Source organism: Protopterus annectens, chromosome 7.part1 (genome assembly GCF_019279795.1).
Source record: "Protopterus annectens isolate FY-2018-M chromosome 7.part1, PAN1.0, whole genome shotgun sequence".
In the NCBI taxonomy this organism is placed as follows: Eukaryota; Metazoa; Chordata; order Ceratodontiformes; family Protopteridae; genus Protopterus; species Protopterus annectens.
In genome coordinates, this window is record NC_056740.1 from 424,634,026 (window position 1) to 424,651,281 (window position 17,256).

At 41.7% G+C, this 17,256-nt stretch overlaps 1 protein-coding gene across 1 annotated transcript in view; it reads left to right on the forward strand.

Moving 5' to 3' along the window:
• Nucleotides 1-17,256, forward strand: part of NT5DC2 (5'-nucleotidase domain containing 2) — a 996,759-nt gene that overhangs the window by 900,391 nt on the left and 79,112 nt on the right. Inside the window, exon 13 of the mRNA XM_044078885.1 lies at nucleotides 7,890-7,954. Within this exon, the coding sequence (XP_043934820.1) occupies nucleotides 7,890-7,954 (65 nt within the window). The remainder of the gene's footprint in view (nucleotides 1-7,889; nucleotides 7,955-17,256) is intronic.

Genomic DNA, 17,256 nt, shown 5'->3' on the forward strand with positions numbered 1-17,256 from the left:
TAATGGAAATCTGAATCAATTGTACTAGAAGTAGTGAATATGGTAACCGAGATAAAACAACTGGAACTGATACCCGTAGAAAAGGGTGGGAACAAACGACATCAGAAAATAGGATTGTGGAACAATACATACAAGAGAGGAGTGAGGTTTAAAAGGTGGCAGGACTTAAATGAGCAATGTAATGTTTGAAAAAAGATTGGGTAGATTATAAGTGATGTATAATGTTTGCAACTGAGAGTGTGTGAGTATGGTTTGTGATGTAAAATGTGTGGTTTTTCATTTATATAAATATGATTACCTGTGCAATACGTGATGGTTTAATAAAGATGTTTAAAAAAAGGCAAGAATTGAATAGTTTATGTAATGTTATGTAGTTTATATGATATATAGCAATATATATGAAGTATAATGTTTGTTAATTATAGTGTGATTACTTTTATATGAATGTAAATTTGCGTATGTCACAAGTGATGTGTTTGAAAAAAAAAAAACATGCATTTTCTGGTGGGGGAAAAACATTAGTTAAGTGTTTTGAACTCATTTAGTGCATTTTCAGTTTTGTAGAATTTACTGTGTTTTTTCAAAGGGTTGACCATGTTTACTAGATTGCACATAACTTCCCTAGGCATCCCCATCTCTCAGTGGACTGTGAGATATGCAAGGGATTTGGCCCATGAGCTTTAGCTGACGAAATAAATTGATTCTCAAATGTTTATTTCGCTCAGATCCAGAGGCTCCAAAATGTTAGAAACCCTTAAAAAAAACATTTGAAGCTGAAGGAATTTGATCCATAAGAGAGAGACAGATCCAGAAGTCTTCCTCCTGGACTCTGAAACAGCTGAGGATTGAGGTTTCGATAGCCCATAATCCCACTTGTATCCCTCCTCCAGATCCAGTTCCATTGCAAATGATTATGCTGCAGGTTTTCCCCAGAAAATAAATTTCTGTAGACAAACCAGACCATCACCCTTCAAAATCCTCTTCAGCTCTTTCAAACATATTGTTTAGGTTTTGCAGGACTGCTTCTAATGCAGATTTGAACTGCTTGATGCAAAAGTTTTTAAGGACCCAGGTAGAGATGGGAGTTATTCCATCCCCTTCAGCTCTGAATATGGTCAGATCCATGCATTTTACCTTGATTAATATTCCTTCACTGATTTACTTCAGGTCCAGCTTCTTTAGCTCCATTCTCACTCCCAGGGCTTGTATCATCAATGCAGATGTCTTATCTAACTTCAGCACTGAGGTGTTTAGATCTGACCTTTTTTTTTTTTGCTCCAGCCTTGTCTGAGCCACGATGGTCTCAAGAGCAAGGGATCTGGCTGGTGGCCTCAATAATTGCATCACATCGATTAGTTTTGGTTCTGGTATTACTGTCTGGGTTTTTGGCTTTTGACTGTTTGACTCCGATTTCCTCATAGGTGCCATCCAATCTGCTGATGTTAGAGCCTCCCACTCTTGTGAGAGTTTTTCTGAAAGGTGTGTTGGATCCAACAGCTGGGGTAAGGTCACTGGACCCTACGGAGGTACATTTATTTTTGAAGTGTTAGGGAGGATGATTGGCTCTTCTATTAGAAGAGTGCCATAGGTCCCAACAGGTACAGTTCTGTCCCGGGACACACTTGCCTCCTCATCAGGGATCCATGGGTCAGAGCTAGACCCTGAGCCTTAATCCCCCTTCTCAACAGTAGCTTTGGTCCTTAAAGGATTCTGGATACTCCTCCCCTTAGCCAAAAAGTGTATGTGCAAAAGGAAGCACCTAGACCCCTATTTGAAGTCTCCCACTTTAAATTCTGACTCAGGGGGTCAACAGAACTCCCCAGACTTCCCTTTAGAAGCAGGCAGACTTATTGATCTGACAGTCTGGATGCTGTGGCATTCAAAAGGTAATTATGAAGTAGTACCCTGTGAACCTGACAGGATACTGCACCTTCCAAATAACAAACACTGGGGGAAAAATCTTCAGCAGTGATCCTCATCATGTTGGCAGCTACTGAAAGAGAGCTGTTAGACTATTCTTCCATCCACCCACCCAATAAGGACTCCAGTGTGATGGACTAGTTATAGACTTTGGGCACATTTGCTTTAAAGGCATTGAATTATGCCATATACATGAACAAGTTCCATAGAGATCTTGTTCAGTAGGTCTTATTTACACTGAAGAACCTTCTTCTGACAGTCCAGTAAGTAACTTGATACTACTGTGACTATTGTGTTGAACATACATAACTTGACACTACCGTGACTATTGTGTTGAACATACATAACTCTACACTACCGTGACTGTTGTGTTGAACATATGTAACTCGACACTACCGTGACTATTGTGTTGAACATACGTAACTCGACACTACCGTGACTATTGTGTTGAACATACATAACTCGACACTACTGTAACTATTGTGTTGAACATGGCTAGTCTCTTCATGCTTCTTATGCACAGTGCAGCTAGTGGAGCAAATAGGGTGACCTTTTCAGGGATAACGGTGAAATGCCATGCATGGCTGCACCTATGTGAGTTTGGGGACTTCAAAACGTTCTTCACTAATAACCCTTTTGATGGGTCATCCATGTTTAGACCTGTAGTGAGGGAAAGAATGCTGAAGAATGAACAGCATGGTAAGACCCTTTCTGCTATCAGACTAAAGTTCAATTTCCCCAGACATAATGTAGTAGGAACCAAAAGGGACTTTGATGTTTCTGGCTTAAGAAGTCTAATTGATAACAGTTTGATTCACCTTCTGACAGTGGTGACAGTGGCAGCCCATTTGCCACGGTGGGGGGTTCCAGAAAACCGTGGATACTTTTTTGGACCATAAGTAATGGTATCCATCGAAGGTCTACCCAGCTGCTCCTCTGTGGAGACAGGGGACATCTGTCCCTCCACCTAGCCTAGTGGCAGGTTATCAAGCATGACAAATGAGTGAGAGGGATATCTATAAGGGCTATTCCATTCCAGGTTTCCATATTCCTTAGTCCAGCAGTCCTTGCCCAGTGTCTGACCCAGTCAGGTGAAAGTCCAAAAGATGGTTCTTTTCAAGTAAAAAGAGCAGTCTGAGGACCCACAAGACCAGACCAGAGAGGGTCAGGCTTTAATTTAGTGTTCCTTTTGGTTCCAAAGAGAAGACAGGACCCTCATGTCCATCCTGGACCTCAGCCTCCTAAGCAGTTATGGCCTATTGGTTAAGGTGTTTGCCTTACAAACACAAGGTGCAGGGTTTGAGTCTCACAAGGGATAACTGGCTAGGCTTAAAATGACTTGCAAGAGCAGTTAGCCTAGTACTAATCTATGAACCTATGAACAAGACCTGCTTCAGAATGGTTATGGTGCAACCAATCAATTCTGCACTGTCTTGGGACAAATGATTGGATGTTCTCTATTGCCCTGCATGACTGCTACCTTCATATAAAGATTGTTAAGGAGTCTAAGAGATTTCTGCACTTCTGGATAGGAGCCAGTCACTACCAGTTCAAAGTCCTGTCATTTTCTGTGTCCACAGTTGGAAGAGCTCCCCTAGGACTAGGCCAGAATTATGTGCCCTTTTGCCTAGATGACTGGCTTCTAGCAGACCCATCGTTGAATTCCATTGAAACAAATGTCATTTCCTTAGCCTCTGCAACTTTCTAATGGTCAGTCTTTAGAAGTCCAACCTGACACTAGCTCAGACAATTCTGTTCATTGGTTGCAGGCTAGATATTACTGTCCATAATTTCCTTACCGCGAGAAAGACTTCATACCTTGAGAACAGCCATCCACGCATTACTTCTCAGGCCATCTCCTTCTGTAGCTCTAGTTCTGAAAGTTTTGGGTCTCTGGCCTAAATGCGTACACAGTCTATCCAAGACCGTCATCACACATTCATTCTAGTCACACCTGAGGTGGTGGCTGTGGGAAAATCCTTTGTAACCCCAGGGCTGGTAGTTATGATGACCACAGACGCATCTTTCTCTGGGTATGGGGGGGGTCATTACAAAGGGAGAATGGTCCAAGATCAAGGATTAGAAACAAGTCAAGCTGCACATAAATGTTTTGAAGTTGAGGGCGGGCCTACTTGTGTTGCAGGTACTTCAGAAACCGCCTTCCTTGAGGTGTGATAGCCATTCAAACAAACAGCATGACTATAGTTTGGTAAATCAACAAGCAGTGAAGGAATCCGGTCCTATCCCATATGTCAGGATACAGTGAGCTTTTGGCAATGGGTGATGGCCTTGCACTGCTTTCTTGTGGCAATGCACACCTCCAGAATTCTGAATTGTAGACGGGCTCAGCAGGGCTGTCCTTTTGTGTCATGAATCATCTCTTACTCCAGCAGTAGCCAATCAGATTTTTCACCATCTGAGCACTCCTTTCTGCAATCGCTTCGCCTCTCCCCATAACACTGTGTGGTATGTTCTTTGACTTGGTCCTCCTGCTGGAGCCAAGAGATGCCCTGTCTCAGCAGTGGCCTCTGAGGCTTCTTTATGCTTACCCCTGTCATCCCCTAATCTTCAGGTTCCTACACATGGCAATGAGGTGCAAGACAGTGGTTATAGTCCTAGCCCCTTCTGGCCCAGACGTGTCTCGTTTCTAATTCTGAAACCTCAACTTCAGGAAGTCCCCTTGGCACCTGGATCCCATTCAGGATCTAATCACTCACCCCTCCGGGGAAGCCTCAGCTGGACATCACAAACCTAAAGTTAACTTTTTGCCTGCTCTATTGCCAGAATCTGGAATACACTCCCAAACCACATAACCTCCACAACCTCTACCTCCCAATTTAAAAGATTTCTCAAAACCCACTACACAACAAACTAGCTCTGCCCATGTCAGCCCCAGGTTAAGACATAACTGTTCTCTGTTGCTGGGATCCCCTAACAAATAAAAGTTAGCTCACCACCACCCTATATCTACCGTATACCCTAGATCTAGGCCCCTGCCTAGAATGCTGCTAATCTTGTTCTATTAAGCTCTTCCTGTATGTCCTGCTGAATATCTTGCTTCTTCCTATATGTCCTGCTGAATATCTTGCTTCTTCCTGTATGTCCTGCTGAATATCTTGCTTCTTCCTGTATGTCCTGCTGAATATCTTGCTTCTTCCTGTATGTCCTGCTGAATATCTTTCTTCTTCCTGTATGTCCTGCTGAATATCTTGCTTCTTCCTGTATGTCCTGCTGAATATCTTTCTTCCTCCTGTATGTTCTGCTGAATATCTTGCTTCTTCCTGTATTTCCTGCTGAATATCTTGCTTCTTCCTGTATGTCCTGCTGAATATCTTGCCTCTTCCTGTATGTTCTACTGGAAACTATTGCTGTGTGTTAATGAGAAACTGCTATAGTAGGAAATGTTTGACTGTTGAACTATATTGTATTTTTAACCTTCTCCCAGTGTGCGTTCTGTTATATTACAAAATGTGTGATGCTTTAATATATATTATATGGAGTTTTTCTCCCCGGGCCTCCGCTGAAAACGGACCAGTGTCCAGTCAGGCTTTCCCAGTAAACAAATGTAAATTAAAATAAAATAAATAAAAATAAACAGCTTGGCTTCTCAAATTCTAATGATGGCCAAGGGTGAGTCTCTAACCAAAGACATGGTTAGCAACCTCAAAATCTCTCAGAGACTCCTCTTGAAAGGTTTACCATACTAAATGGAAAAGATTTATCCTCCAGAATGATAATCGAAACATTGACACTGTCTCCACTCGTGTTTCTCACATCATACAGTTCTTAACATCTGTTTGATCATGGAGAAACAAAAGCATGTCTGAAAAAGTTCTGCTTCCAGCAATCTCCAGTTTTCATGAAGGCTTAATAGGTCCAACAGTTACCTCACGTAAGCCATGAAAGATGGTTCTCAAAAGGATTGTTCTACTAAGACTGCCAGTCAGAGCCTGTACTGCTGTGGGATCTAAATCTGCTCCTGAATGGCCTGAGTAATCCTCTGAACCTGTATTCTCTGCAGACCTCAAGTCCCTTTATCAGAAGAATGCTCCTAGTAGCAATTACATCTGCCAGAGGATTTTTAGAACTGCAGGCCCTGTCTTTATCCCCTCCTTGTATAATTTTTCCACAGATGGGGAATTGCTGAGGACTAACCCCTCTTTTATCCCTAAAGTTGCTTCAGAATTGAACATATCTCAAGCTCTTCATCTGCCATTATTCTTTCATCTACACTAACAAAGGTGACTATATCTTGCACACTTTAGATGTTCACAGCTGTATTTCTGCCTTCACAGAACCAAGCCCTTCAGAAAAGACATGCAGCTGTTTGTCGTCTTTGTTCCCAATAAGCTTGTACAAAAGGTATCAAAGTTTCTCTCCAGATGACTCTCCAAGTCCATCTCCTTTATTTATGCTAATCAAACAAGTCCTTACCCTGTAAAATGAAAGCACATGCAACATAGTTAATGAGGATAATATTCTTGGCCTTTAGTGTTTCCTCAGTACATGACAATTGTGATGCTACTATCTGGTCTTCCATGCTTGCTTTCATCAGTCACTATAAACTAGACTGCTTTTCAAGGGCGAAAGCATCTTTCAGTGCAACTATCCTAAAAGGTCTCCTTTCATGAAGCCAACCATGGGTTTCCGACCTTTGTCGGATTTGACAAACTGAATGTCCCGTGTGAGAGAACCCTCCCACATTCCCCCTACCTTTTCCTGTATGGTCTATGTTTCTTAGACAATCTAGAGTTTAGTTCTTTGGGCCTCGATTGAGATTACATCTGGAGAGACAGTTGTATTACACGAGGGGAAAGGTCTTAAGGGACTCAAGACTGGAGCACTAATGGGGCCAGATTAAATTTGACAGGTGGCTCCAGGGACCCATATGCCTTATCAGATGGACATGAATGAAAGGAACTAGTGTTATAGTAAGTACATAACTTTAGTGTCTTATAACATGACAGCCATGAAAGAACTTCATATGTGCCATCTTTTCATTGAGTTCCATTGGCACTTTCTCCTCCCTCTGTGTGAAGCTGCCATCTTTTCCTTGTCTTAATTTAATACCAGAGTCTACCAAGTGTGTCCTTGCTTACTAAAAATGTAACTAGGTTTGAGTAATATATTGCAAGATAAAAAGGTAGTTGGGCTGTGTATGCCAAGAAATGTTGCTGCTCTTGTCAGAAGATGGTGTTGTCTTAACTGATTTGTTGGGCATCCAAAAATGGCTAAACATGTTTTGTTTTAGCAATTCTTAGTGCTTGGATTGAGAATGCAGTTTTTGTGGAATGCAAATGCATTTGTATGAAAAATCCAAATTTTTCCCCCCGTGAGTGAGCAGAGTTCCCAATACCCAGCTCTTGCTGGTGGCATTGCCCCTACACTTAATTCTTGGGTAGCTGCAACTCGGAAGGAGTGGTGAGATCTTCCTTCGTGACTCTCCTGAGCAGAAGACTTAACCAAGTGACTGAACACTATACAAGGATTTCAGTCTGTGAATATAATCTTAAGCTACATTGTACCAGACTTTAGCACTTGACAGTATATGGAGTGGAATGCTTCCTGTATGGTTTGCACACGTGCAGAGACCTATGCCTATTTTTATGATATAGACCAGGGTTATATGAAGAAAAAGGTTTATGAATGGTTGCATATCCTGTTATGCCATGGTCAGCCACCCTTTTTGATTTTTTTCTGTTTGTTTTACATTAGTTGCTTTGATTGGCTTAGAGTTGTAAATATTTTATCCCTCTTTTGAAGGCGTGAGCTCTAGTAAACTTAGAAGTATATCTGTATATTTATATGTAGTCTCAGAAATACCATGAAGTGGAAGATCTTTGTCATCATGAAGATGATGCTGTAACTTGAATGAACATTACTCTTGATTGTGGAGTTTTTTGATGAACATAAATGAGCTTATTGTAGTAGTAATGCTATCCTATTTTAATCTTTGTCTTCTGTTCCAGATGTACCAGGATGCAGAGTCCAAGCAGATCTTAAAAGACTGGATGAAAGAGAGACATGAACTGAGGTGAGATGAGAAGAATCTTCCCGCTCATTGCTTTGTGCTTGTTCATGTTAAAATATATATTTGAATTGATTAGGCACAGTTGCGTGACACTGAGTCTCTTAATTTTGTATTTTTAATTTGTCAGTATTTTCCTCATCCTCCTCTTAGACAATTGTCTAACTGCATGAAATGCCTAATGCAGTTGGTTTAGAAACTATATTCAGTTAGGTAATGGCCCTAGACAGAGTAGTGGATTGGGGCTGTGCCTCCTGCTGTAGCGACCCCTCCCCAGCCGTTCCAGTGTCCCATTACTTGGCTGTTTCTTCTCAGATACCATAAACACTGTTCAAACGTGTAAACATTGGTGCACATACTATTTTCTTTACTTCTACAGCAGTTTATAGCACAAACACAGATAGCCATTTGCTTACAAAAAAAAAATGTCACAATGAAAGCAGGCTTTGTATGAACAACAATAAACTTCTCTGTCTGTCCATTAAGTGAAACTGCATTGAAACCAACATTCAAAGAAAATACATCTGGCCAGTGGTGGATTAAGTTTACATTTGGGATTTTTTCAAACCATGGGCCCCTTGCACACAGTTTTAGGACCATGCATACACCCATGTGTTCTTTGATTCGCCATTCTGGTTGTATTAAGTTATATTCCTTCTGTAATACAGCACCACGTGTTAATGTGTGTTTTAAATTTATAGGTTTATAGATTAGTACTAGGCTAACTACCCTTGCAAGCCATTTTAAGCTTAGCCAATTATCTCTTGTGAGACTCAAACCCTGTACCTTGTGTTTGTAAGGCAAACACCTTAACCATTAGGCCACACTCCCAACTGAACATTTTTCCAGTAAGCAATAAAACAAATCGTATTAAACAATGACAAAACTGCTCATTTCAGAAATGGCAACCATAAAAGGCCACTTACATTTCTGTCACTACAGTCCACCAGTATCAGTCATTATGTACAATCTCTGCAGAAGTAAGTTTTCTGAATAATATCCCATTAAAGTGAACTGTAACTAATGAAGTGATTGCTGCTGGAAAGCAACTTTACATTTCAGTGTTTCATCTGCAAATTCAGTGCCTGCTGCCCTTGAAGAATAAATTATCTGTTACATCAACCAACAAAAAATGGTCTGCTAGCAGTATTTACAATAGGGAATGGCTGGCAAACCAACAGTAGGTCGCATAGTTACCAAGGCATCTTATCCAAAGGAGGATACACTTGCATGCAGCTGCGCAGTATTGAATGCAGTCAGTCTACCTGTTGTGGGAAGTGAACCCACAACCTTCTGCACCAAAAGCAAGTGTGCTACCTGTTATACCACTGACAATGAACAACACAACTTTGACATTGGCAGACTAATCCTCAGCGAGTAACAAAATAAATAAAAAATGAAATAAATTTAAAGGAGACCTGGCAGTTATTATGGAGGTTTAAGCACTTGCCCTACCCTTAATTTAAGGTTCAGGATTTGATTTTGAGCAAAGCCAATTAACTATACAGTGCTCCTAACTGATGGATTTTACACTCACACACCACACACACACACACAAACTCACTCTCTCTCAATCTGCTGTAAAGAAAGGAGCAGCTGTGTTCACCATATCAGATCTGTGCTGCATATGTATTTCCACCCAATCCTTTTGCTCTGTATTGCATCTCCCCAGCTTCTACAAAAATCTCCCATGTAGGTTTAGATGACGTTAGCCTAACCAGGAGGCTTCTGGGGCTTTTCAGAGGTCACAATGTAAGTTAAGCTTTTCTGCAGTGTCCTAATGTTTGCTGTGTTTATGAAAGGATCCAACAGTTTTTTTTTTTGCTTTTTACTTTTGTAGTGAAACAGGGCACCCCAGACAACATGGGCCCTAAGCAGCTGCCTATGTCACCTTAGTACTGGATCCAGCTCTGACTATATTGTAATTCTGGAATGGATGGAACAGACAGATGGCAGTCTTGAAAAGGAATAAAATGAATCGGTAAAAGTAGACTGGGCTGGCGAACCTTCTTGCTTTAAAGTGGGTAGATTGACTGTAGTGAATTGGGACCACAGTCAGATTTATCCAAAAATGACAAACTTGACTTAAGCTGTGAGATAAGCTGACATTCTAGGTTCTGATATTAAGGTAGAGGGTGTTCAGGATCAGGCATAATTATTAAAGCTAATACCAATAAAGCATAAATTAACATTTAAACACTCGAGGTATTCTCTCTGATCCCATAGGTCATATCTGTGACAATTTAGTCTAGTTAAATACTTTTTTCTAGGATATAAAGCAGAAACATGGCCTCAAGCTGAATAAAAAAAAATGCATCATCCCCCTTTGTGGAGAGTGACTTCCCCACAAATTATCACATTAATAACAATGTCCTAAGCACGCAATCAGTCATGAGGAATTTGGGCACCCAGATTGATAGCAACCTGACTTTTGACCACCATGTTGCTTCCATTGTACGGAAAACTTTCTACATGGCCCACCTCATAAGTAAGGGTATCTCAACCAGGGACAAGGAGGTGATAACATCCTTGTATTCTTCACTTATAAGGCCCATTATTGAGTATGCCCAATTTGGTATGCAACTCACAAAGCACGTGCAGCAGCTGGAGAGACCACAGATGTTCCTAACCAGGGGAATCCAGGGCCTCAAAAATGTAGCATACATAGGCTAAAAGCCCTATTCCTCTACTCTGTTTCATACAGACTCCTCAGACGTGAGCTCTGTCTGGCATGCAAGGTGATCTCAGACCCCACCTAGATGGGACTGCTGCATATCTGCAAGTCGAGCTCCACTCGAGTAACCCACACACATGGCCTCAACCTGGTCTGTGATATCAATAGGACTTGTTGGGACAGATTTGTGTCCCAGAGACTCCCCCATCTGTGGAATAAACTCCCTTTCCACATCAAGTAGAGTACCTCTTTACCCCCTTTTTAAACGCAACCTAGATAACTGGATGGGAAATAGAAAATGCATCCCTGGGATTCCACCCGTGTTCCTGCTAGACAGGGGCATTGGGGTGCTGATTTGTCTATGCATGGGCTAAACTCTTGGCTAGGCTTATAATGGCCTCAGGGTCAATAGTGTAGTAACTTCCTATGATCCTATGGTATATCTGGGGTTTATATTGTACTGCTGGCCTGTCTTTCCTGCTAAAAGTAAGTAAAATTCAATGGTGAGTGCAGGTTTTAGGCTCTTACATTAAACCTACCTGTGGTGTGGTGTGGTTCTGTCTGCTCCACTCCCCTTCACTCCTCTCGGGCTCTCTACGCTCCTCTCCCACCCCCAAATTCCACCCACCCCAAGTATCCTCCGATTTATACATAACTCATTGTCTGGTCATTCCCACTACCCCCTCCCGCCACTCTAACTTATGCTCTCACCCTTTCACTCTTCCCACCGTGTCATCAATCTTCCCCCCTTGGGCTGCCTCCTCTGTGGCTTTCCTCTCTCGCACTTAATTCTTTCACCCCCTAGCACACCTATCTCCTCACATACTCAGTATTTCCACCCTTCGATACTGTTCCTTCCCTCACACCGCTTATTTCTAGCCACCACCCTCCCCTAATATATTTCTTTGTTTTTTCCCTACAACTCTTCTCCTTTTTCCATCACACAATGCTATCCTTACTGCTTTTTCTCCCACTTCTAATCTCACTAGCCCTAAGCACTTCCTACCACACGGAGCTCCATATCTTCCCCTCTTCCCCCACCTTTCACTTTCCCAGACCTCTTCCAACATATAACCAAGCTCCACTGACTATTGCCCCTTCTCTTTTCTGTTTCTCCCCCTTTCAATGTTTTAAATTTAAACTCATGGCCTTACCCCGCTCTTACTCCTAAGCCTAAACTCAAGTACCCAATTCCCCTTACTTACCACCCTCACCTTCTCCATCTTGTCTTTGCTCTTCTGGTTTCTGGTGACATCCATCCCAATCCTGGTCCCTCCCCTCTCTCCACTCCCCCTCCACCTTCATCTAATGTCCCCCAAAAAAACATCCTCAAATATCTCCAACCTCAAACATCTCTCTATTTCTGCAATGAACATCCAAAGCCTAAACAGCAAAACATCTGAACTTCACGCATGGTTGGCCTAACACAAACCTCAGATCCTGGCCCTATCGGAAACCTGGATAAAACCTCATATCAATTCCTCTGAATTTCTCCCACCTCAATACAATATCTATAGGTCTGATAGGACACCCAGAAAAAGGCAGTGGGGTGGCTATCTTGTACTCTGTTTCACTGACGTGAACACCTATAGACATTACCCTGCCTAGTTTCTCCCCTGCTGAACTATGCTCCTAGACTGCCACATCAGTAAGTATAGGCAGTTTTCTTTTGCCTCTGTCTATAGCCCCCCCAGTAAAAAACATAGTTATCCTTGAACATATACTCTCCTGGATAAACACCTCCATCCCCTATGAAATCATCATTCTTGGAGATGTTAATATAGATTGGAACTCCCTTATTGGTGTCTCACCCCAACATTTCATAAACCTGTATGGATTCTTACAACTGATCACTACCCGTACCCACTACAGTAAAAATGCTACTGGTTCCACAATTGACTGGATCTTGACTAACTCTCCAAACAACGATCGTAACCCTTCTACCTTCCCTGACTCTATTAGTGACCATTCTCCCATCTCTATATTAAGTCACTCTCCTCATCTCTCTAAGCCGCGTCTCTAGAGAGATTGTAGGATACTGACTAACTTTTACACTGAAACCTTTAACTATAGACTCTCTGCCATCAACTGGTCTTTCCCAAAAACTCTCCCGCTCAATGATGCTGTTACTAAATTCAGCCACATTTTCCTTGATGTCCTAAACTCTCTTGCCCCAACTTGCAAAATCAGAGCCAAATCTAATTTTGCACCCTGGCTCTCCAAAGCTGCTCATGCCTTGATGCATGAAAGAGATGCTCTGTGGAAGACATGGCAAACCACTAAAACTCCCACCTTTTTCCAAGGTTGTAAGCAACTCAGAAATCATGTAAAAACTTATTATTTTGGATAAACACCAGCATTTCACTAAATTTCAAAGATCTCACGCAAATGACCCCAAAAAATCTTGGAGTACTATCAACTCCCTGCTCCACACTGGCTCTCCTACTATCCCTGTCCCTTTCCCCTATCAATCTCCCTTTGAAGCTGCAGACCTACTCAATAAACACTTCATAGACAACATCTCTAAACTCCTACCCTCTGGTAACTCCGCTCATCCCAACTCTTGTGCGCCACCCTCACCTCCTCCTAAACCTCTATGCTCCTCTGTCTCCAAGCCTTTTACCTTGCAATCTGCTTCTACTAAATATATCAAATCCCTGCTTCTTAAACTAAAACCATGCTCTCTCCACTGATAAACTCCCCCCTCAATTTCTGAAAATTGCTGCTGACTCTATTGCATATCCTTTATCTATTTTAATCAACAGCTCCATTCCAGAATCTACCATACCGGAAATATGGAAATCCTTCTATATCATTCCTCTGCACAAAGGTGGCAACTCTGTTGAACCCTCTATCTATAGCCCAATTGCTGTTCTCTCACCGCTCTCTAAGATCCTTGAAAAATGTGTACATACTCAACTACTGTCCTATCTCATTCACAAAAATCTCCTCACCCCCTCACAACATGGTTTCCACCCTAAAACACAGTACCTCGACTGCTTTACTAGCCTTTACTCAAAAGGTTGCGAAAGCTAGGGACAACAACCTCCTTGCCTCCTGTCTGTTCCTTGATCTCTCTAAAGCCTTCGACACTGTCTCATCCCATCCTTCTTAACAAGCTCTCAGGCCTAAACCTCTCTCCTTCTACTCTTGGCTGGTTCCAGACCTACCTTACTGGCAGAAAACCAGCTGTTAGATGGCAGCAGGCTTTCTCAACCTTCCTTGCTGTTCAGACAGGAGTACCCCAAGGCTCCATACTTGGACCACTCCTTTTTAACATTTTTACCAACAACCTACAATCATCCTGCAGTCTTTCATCTGTAATACAATACGCAGATGACTCTACACTCTTGTCTATCTCCAGTACTATCTCTGAACTACACACACTAACACAGAATTCCTTTATCTCTGTTGAAAAATGGCTCAGAAATAATCAACTAATCCTTAACCCAAAGAAAACTCAACTCCTTCTCTTCCTGCCTCAGACACTATCTCACCTTAAATCCAACCTTTCTCTTTCCTCCCTAGATGGCACCACTATCTCCCCTGCCTCTCACACTCTTTGGGATAATAATTGATGACCAACTAAAATTTGACTTGCACATACAGCAGGCCATCAAAAAAACCCACCAAAAACTTAGACTACATAGGAACAAAAAATTCCTCACTATTGCCACTAAACGCATGCTTGCACAGGCATTTCTCTTACCTAGTCTTCTGTATGCTTCCCCCATCCTCACAAATATCCAGACTACCTCAGTACAGAAACTGGAAAAAACATGCAACAAAATTGCCAGATTTATTCTAAACAAACCACTCTCGTCGCATCACTGCCTCTCACTAAACAAACTTCCATGGCTGGACTTTCCACACCTTCTCCTACAATTGCAACTCCACACTACCTTTTCCATACTCAACAACCCCTCTGCCTGGCCTGCTCTCACCTCCCATGTTACTCCCTACCCCCCCCCCCCCCGGCCTCTCTGGAGTGCTGATCAGCATCTTCTCTGTTTATAAACACAAAAGGAATATTAACAAACTACTTTACAAACACACTGTCTCACTAAATTGGAACAAACCCCCTCTCCATATTAGATCCAACCTTTCCTTTCCCTGTTTTAAAAAGGAGCTTAAATCCCACCTACTAAACTTGAAATTATGCCATTGCCTTGACCACACGTAGTCTGTCTGACCTACTGTATAACGTGTTGCCATCTCCTAACTTTCTTTGTCTGTTAGTAACGTCTGCTTAAACTAACCTCCCAAACCCTCAGCTCTACTACTCTAGCCCCCTCCTATTCTCCACACTATTCATCTTTTCCCGCACTTCCTATTAATGCCTGTACATTTTCCTTCTTTTGAACAACTATCATCTTTTTGTTTTTACTCTTGTATGTAGTAAGTTTAGACCACTGCTATCGGTGCAACCCTTAATGTTCATAATTTTTTCTTTTGTTTTTCTCTTTATAATTAATTTTGTATTTGCATTGTTATTTATAATAGTATTTGTCCTGTATGTTTTATCTTTGCTTATGTTTGCTGGTGCTCTTTCCCCTTGGGTCTCCACTGAAAAAATGGGTTGCTTACTATCAATGCAATCTTTGCCATCAGTGCAATGCAAATAGTTAATAACCTTTTCTTTTTTACAGTTATTTTGCATTGTGATTATTTAATAATTGTATATTGTCACTTTATCTGTACTTATATTTGCTAGGGCTTTTCCCGTTGGGTCTCCACTGAAAATGGGTTTGTTTGCAAACTCAGTTGGGCTAACCCGGTTAACAAATGTGAAATAAAAAAATAAACTAAGGTAAAGGTTGGATATAAGCAGTATATTATCTTAGATTGCTGGGTAGAGGAAGATGTGGAATTGTACTGAAGCTGTAAGTTAAATTATGGAGGCTTCCTCTTTTGTTGTACAGGCAGAAGTGCAGACTAATGTTATTGGTTTGGGTTGCACACAAGGGGAAACATTTTTATTTATTTTTCTGAGCAAACAAACTTGAAAGTGAAAAACATGTAAAATGATAGTTTCCCAGCATTTGAGAATTACTACTTCATGTAAAACTATTAACTGCTTTTCTATCCACCTGCAAAGCTCTGCAGCTACAGGCAGTTAATCAGAAAGGGCTGAACCATGAACTGCTGAGGCATACAGTATACCACTACCTTGCCAGCTTGGGAATTCCCTTAAAGTTGCAACAATCCAGCCTAAAAGTTGCAATCTCAAAGATCTTTGTGAGGATCATGCTGGATACAAAAGGTAAGAAAATTGTTCTTGCCTCAAGAAAAGATATTTTAAGATGCTTTTTTACCCACATGATGAAAAGGATGCATGTAACAGTAGAAACATTCTTGAAAGCACTCAACTGTGAGTCACCCTCTGTCTCCGTGATACCAGTGGCTAGATTGTGCTTGAAAAAGAGAATGGTTATCTCCAGAATCTGTGGGAGTTGCATTAACACCCCCACACCTGGAAAATACTACTTGTTCATCCCTTTTTTATGGAGGGAATTCATTTGATAGGCCCACCAGGTGATACGCATTATAGGGTTTCCCTTTTTAACACTTTATAGTACTCTAACCTGAGTAGCAGATGCTTTTATATCTGGTTTAAGGGGACTCAAACTGCCCACTTCCAAGGTCAGGGATGAGTGAAGAGCTACAACCGCACGGAAACACATCATGTAAATGGAAATAGTTGCTCTAATACTGTTGTTGCAGCCATTCAAAACAGAGGATACTTGTGTCCACTGAAAATAGGAGCAGCACCAACCTGATACAGTAATATCTGAACAAGATGGGGTAAGGAACCAGTTTGCATCTGCATATAGACTAGACGTGATGGCTTGGACCCATATCCCAGTAAGGACTGCATGTCCTGACCACATACTTCCCATTTGATCAGAACACTCCGTTGATGCTCCTCAAGTCTACATGAATGGAAATCAAACAGGTTTTGCATTGCCTAGTATGGGGGAAACAAGATATACAGACCTGTTCACATCACATGACAATTACCATCTAGTGAACTTCTGTGCTTAAATCCCATGCAAGGGGACTTTGGCAGTAAATCCCCTTTGTTTTCCCTTGGATCGGGAGACTGCTTTGCCTACTCCCACTCTTTCTCATTCTTTCGAATGTGCTGCAAAGTTAAGAAAAAGCAAGACCCATGATATCCTCTCTTTACCAAAGAGAGCAGTAGTTCTCGCAGCAGATTCAGACATGAGGGACTGCTCCCTTTGCAAACATCTTGTGCAGTGCCAACAATTTAGTGCATCCCACATTAAGGCAACATGGATAAATCTCACCCTAGTATGCTTCAGGGATCAGCTCTCTAAGGAAATTTTACATGTTCTGTTAGGAGTCAGTAAACCAAACAGGAAATTTTATTTTGCTGAATGGAAAATGTTCTGTTAGATGTAATCCTATGAGTATCCTAACAACAGTCTTCCATCATTTAGTTGACCTGTTCTACAGAATGGTACCATGCACCTCTGTCCGCAGTTACAAACTGCCTTTCCATTCATCCCGTTTGTTTGCACACTTCACAGTTGGGAGCCTTCTGAAAGGGGTTCTGCACCTCATTCACACCCAAGAAAAAGCCTGTCTTCCTTATTTTATGGAGGAAGAC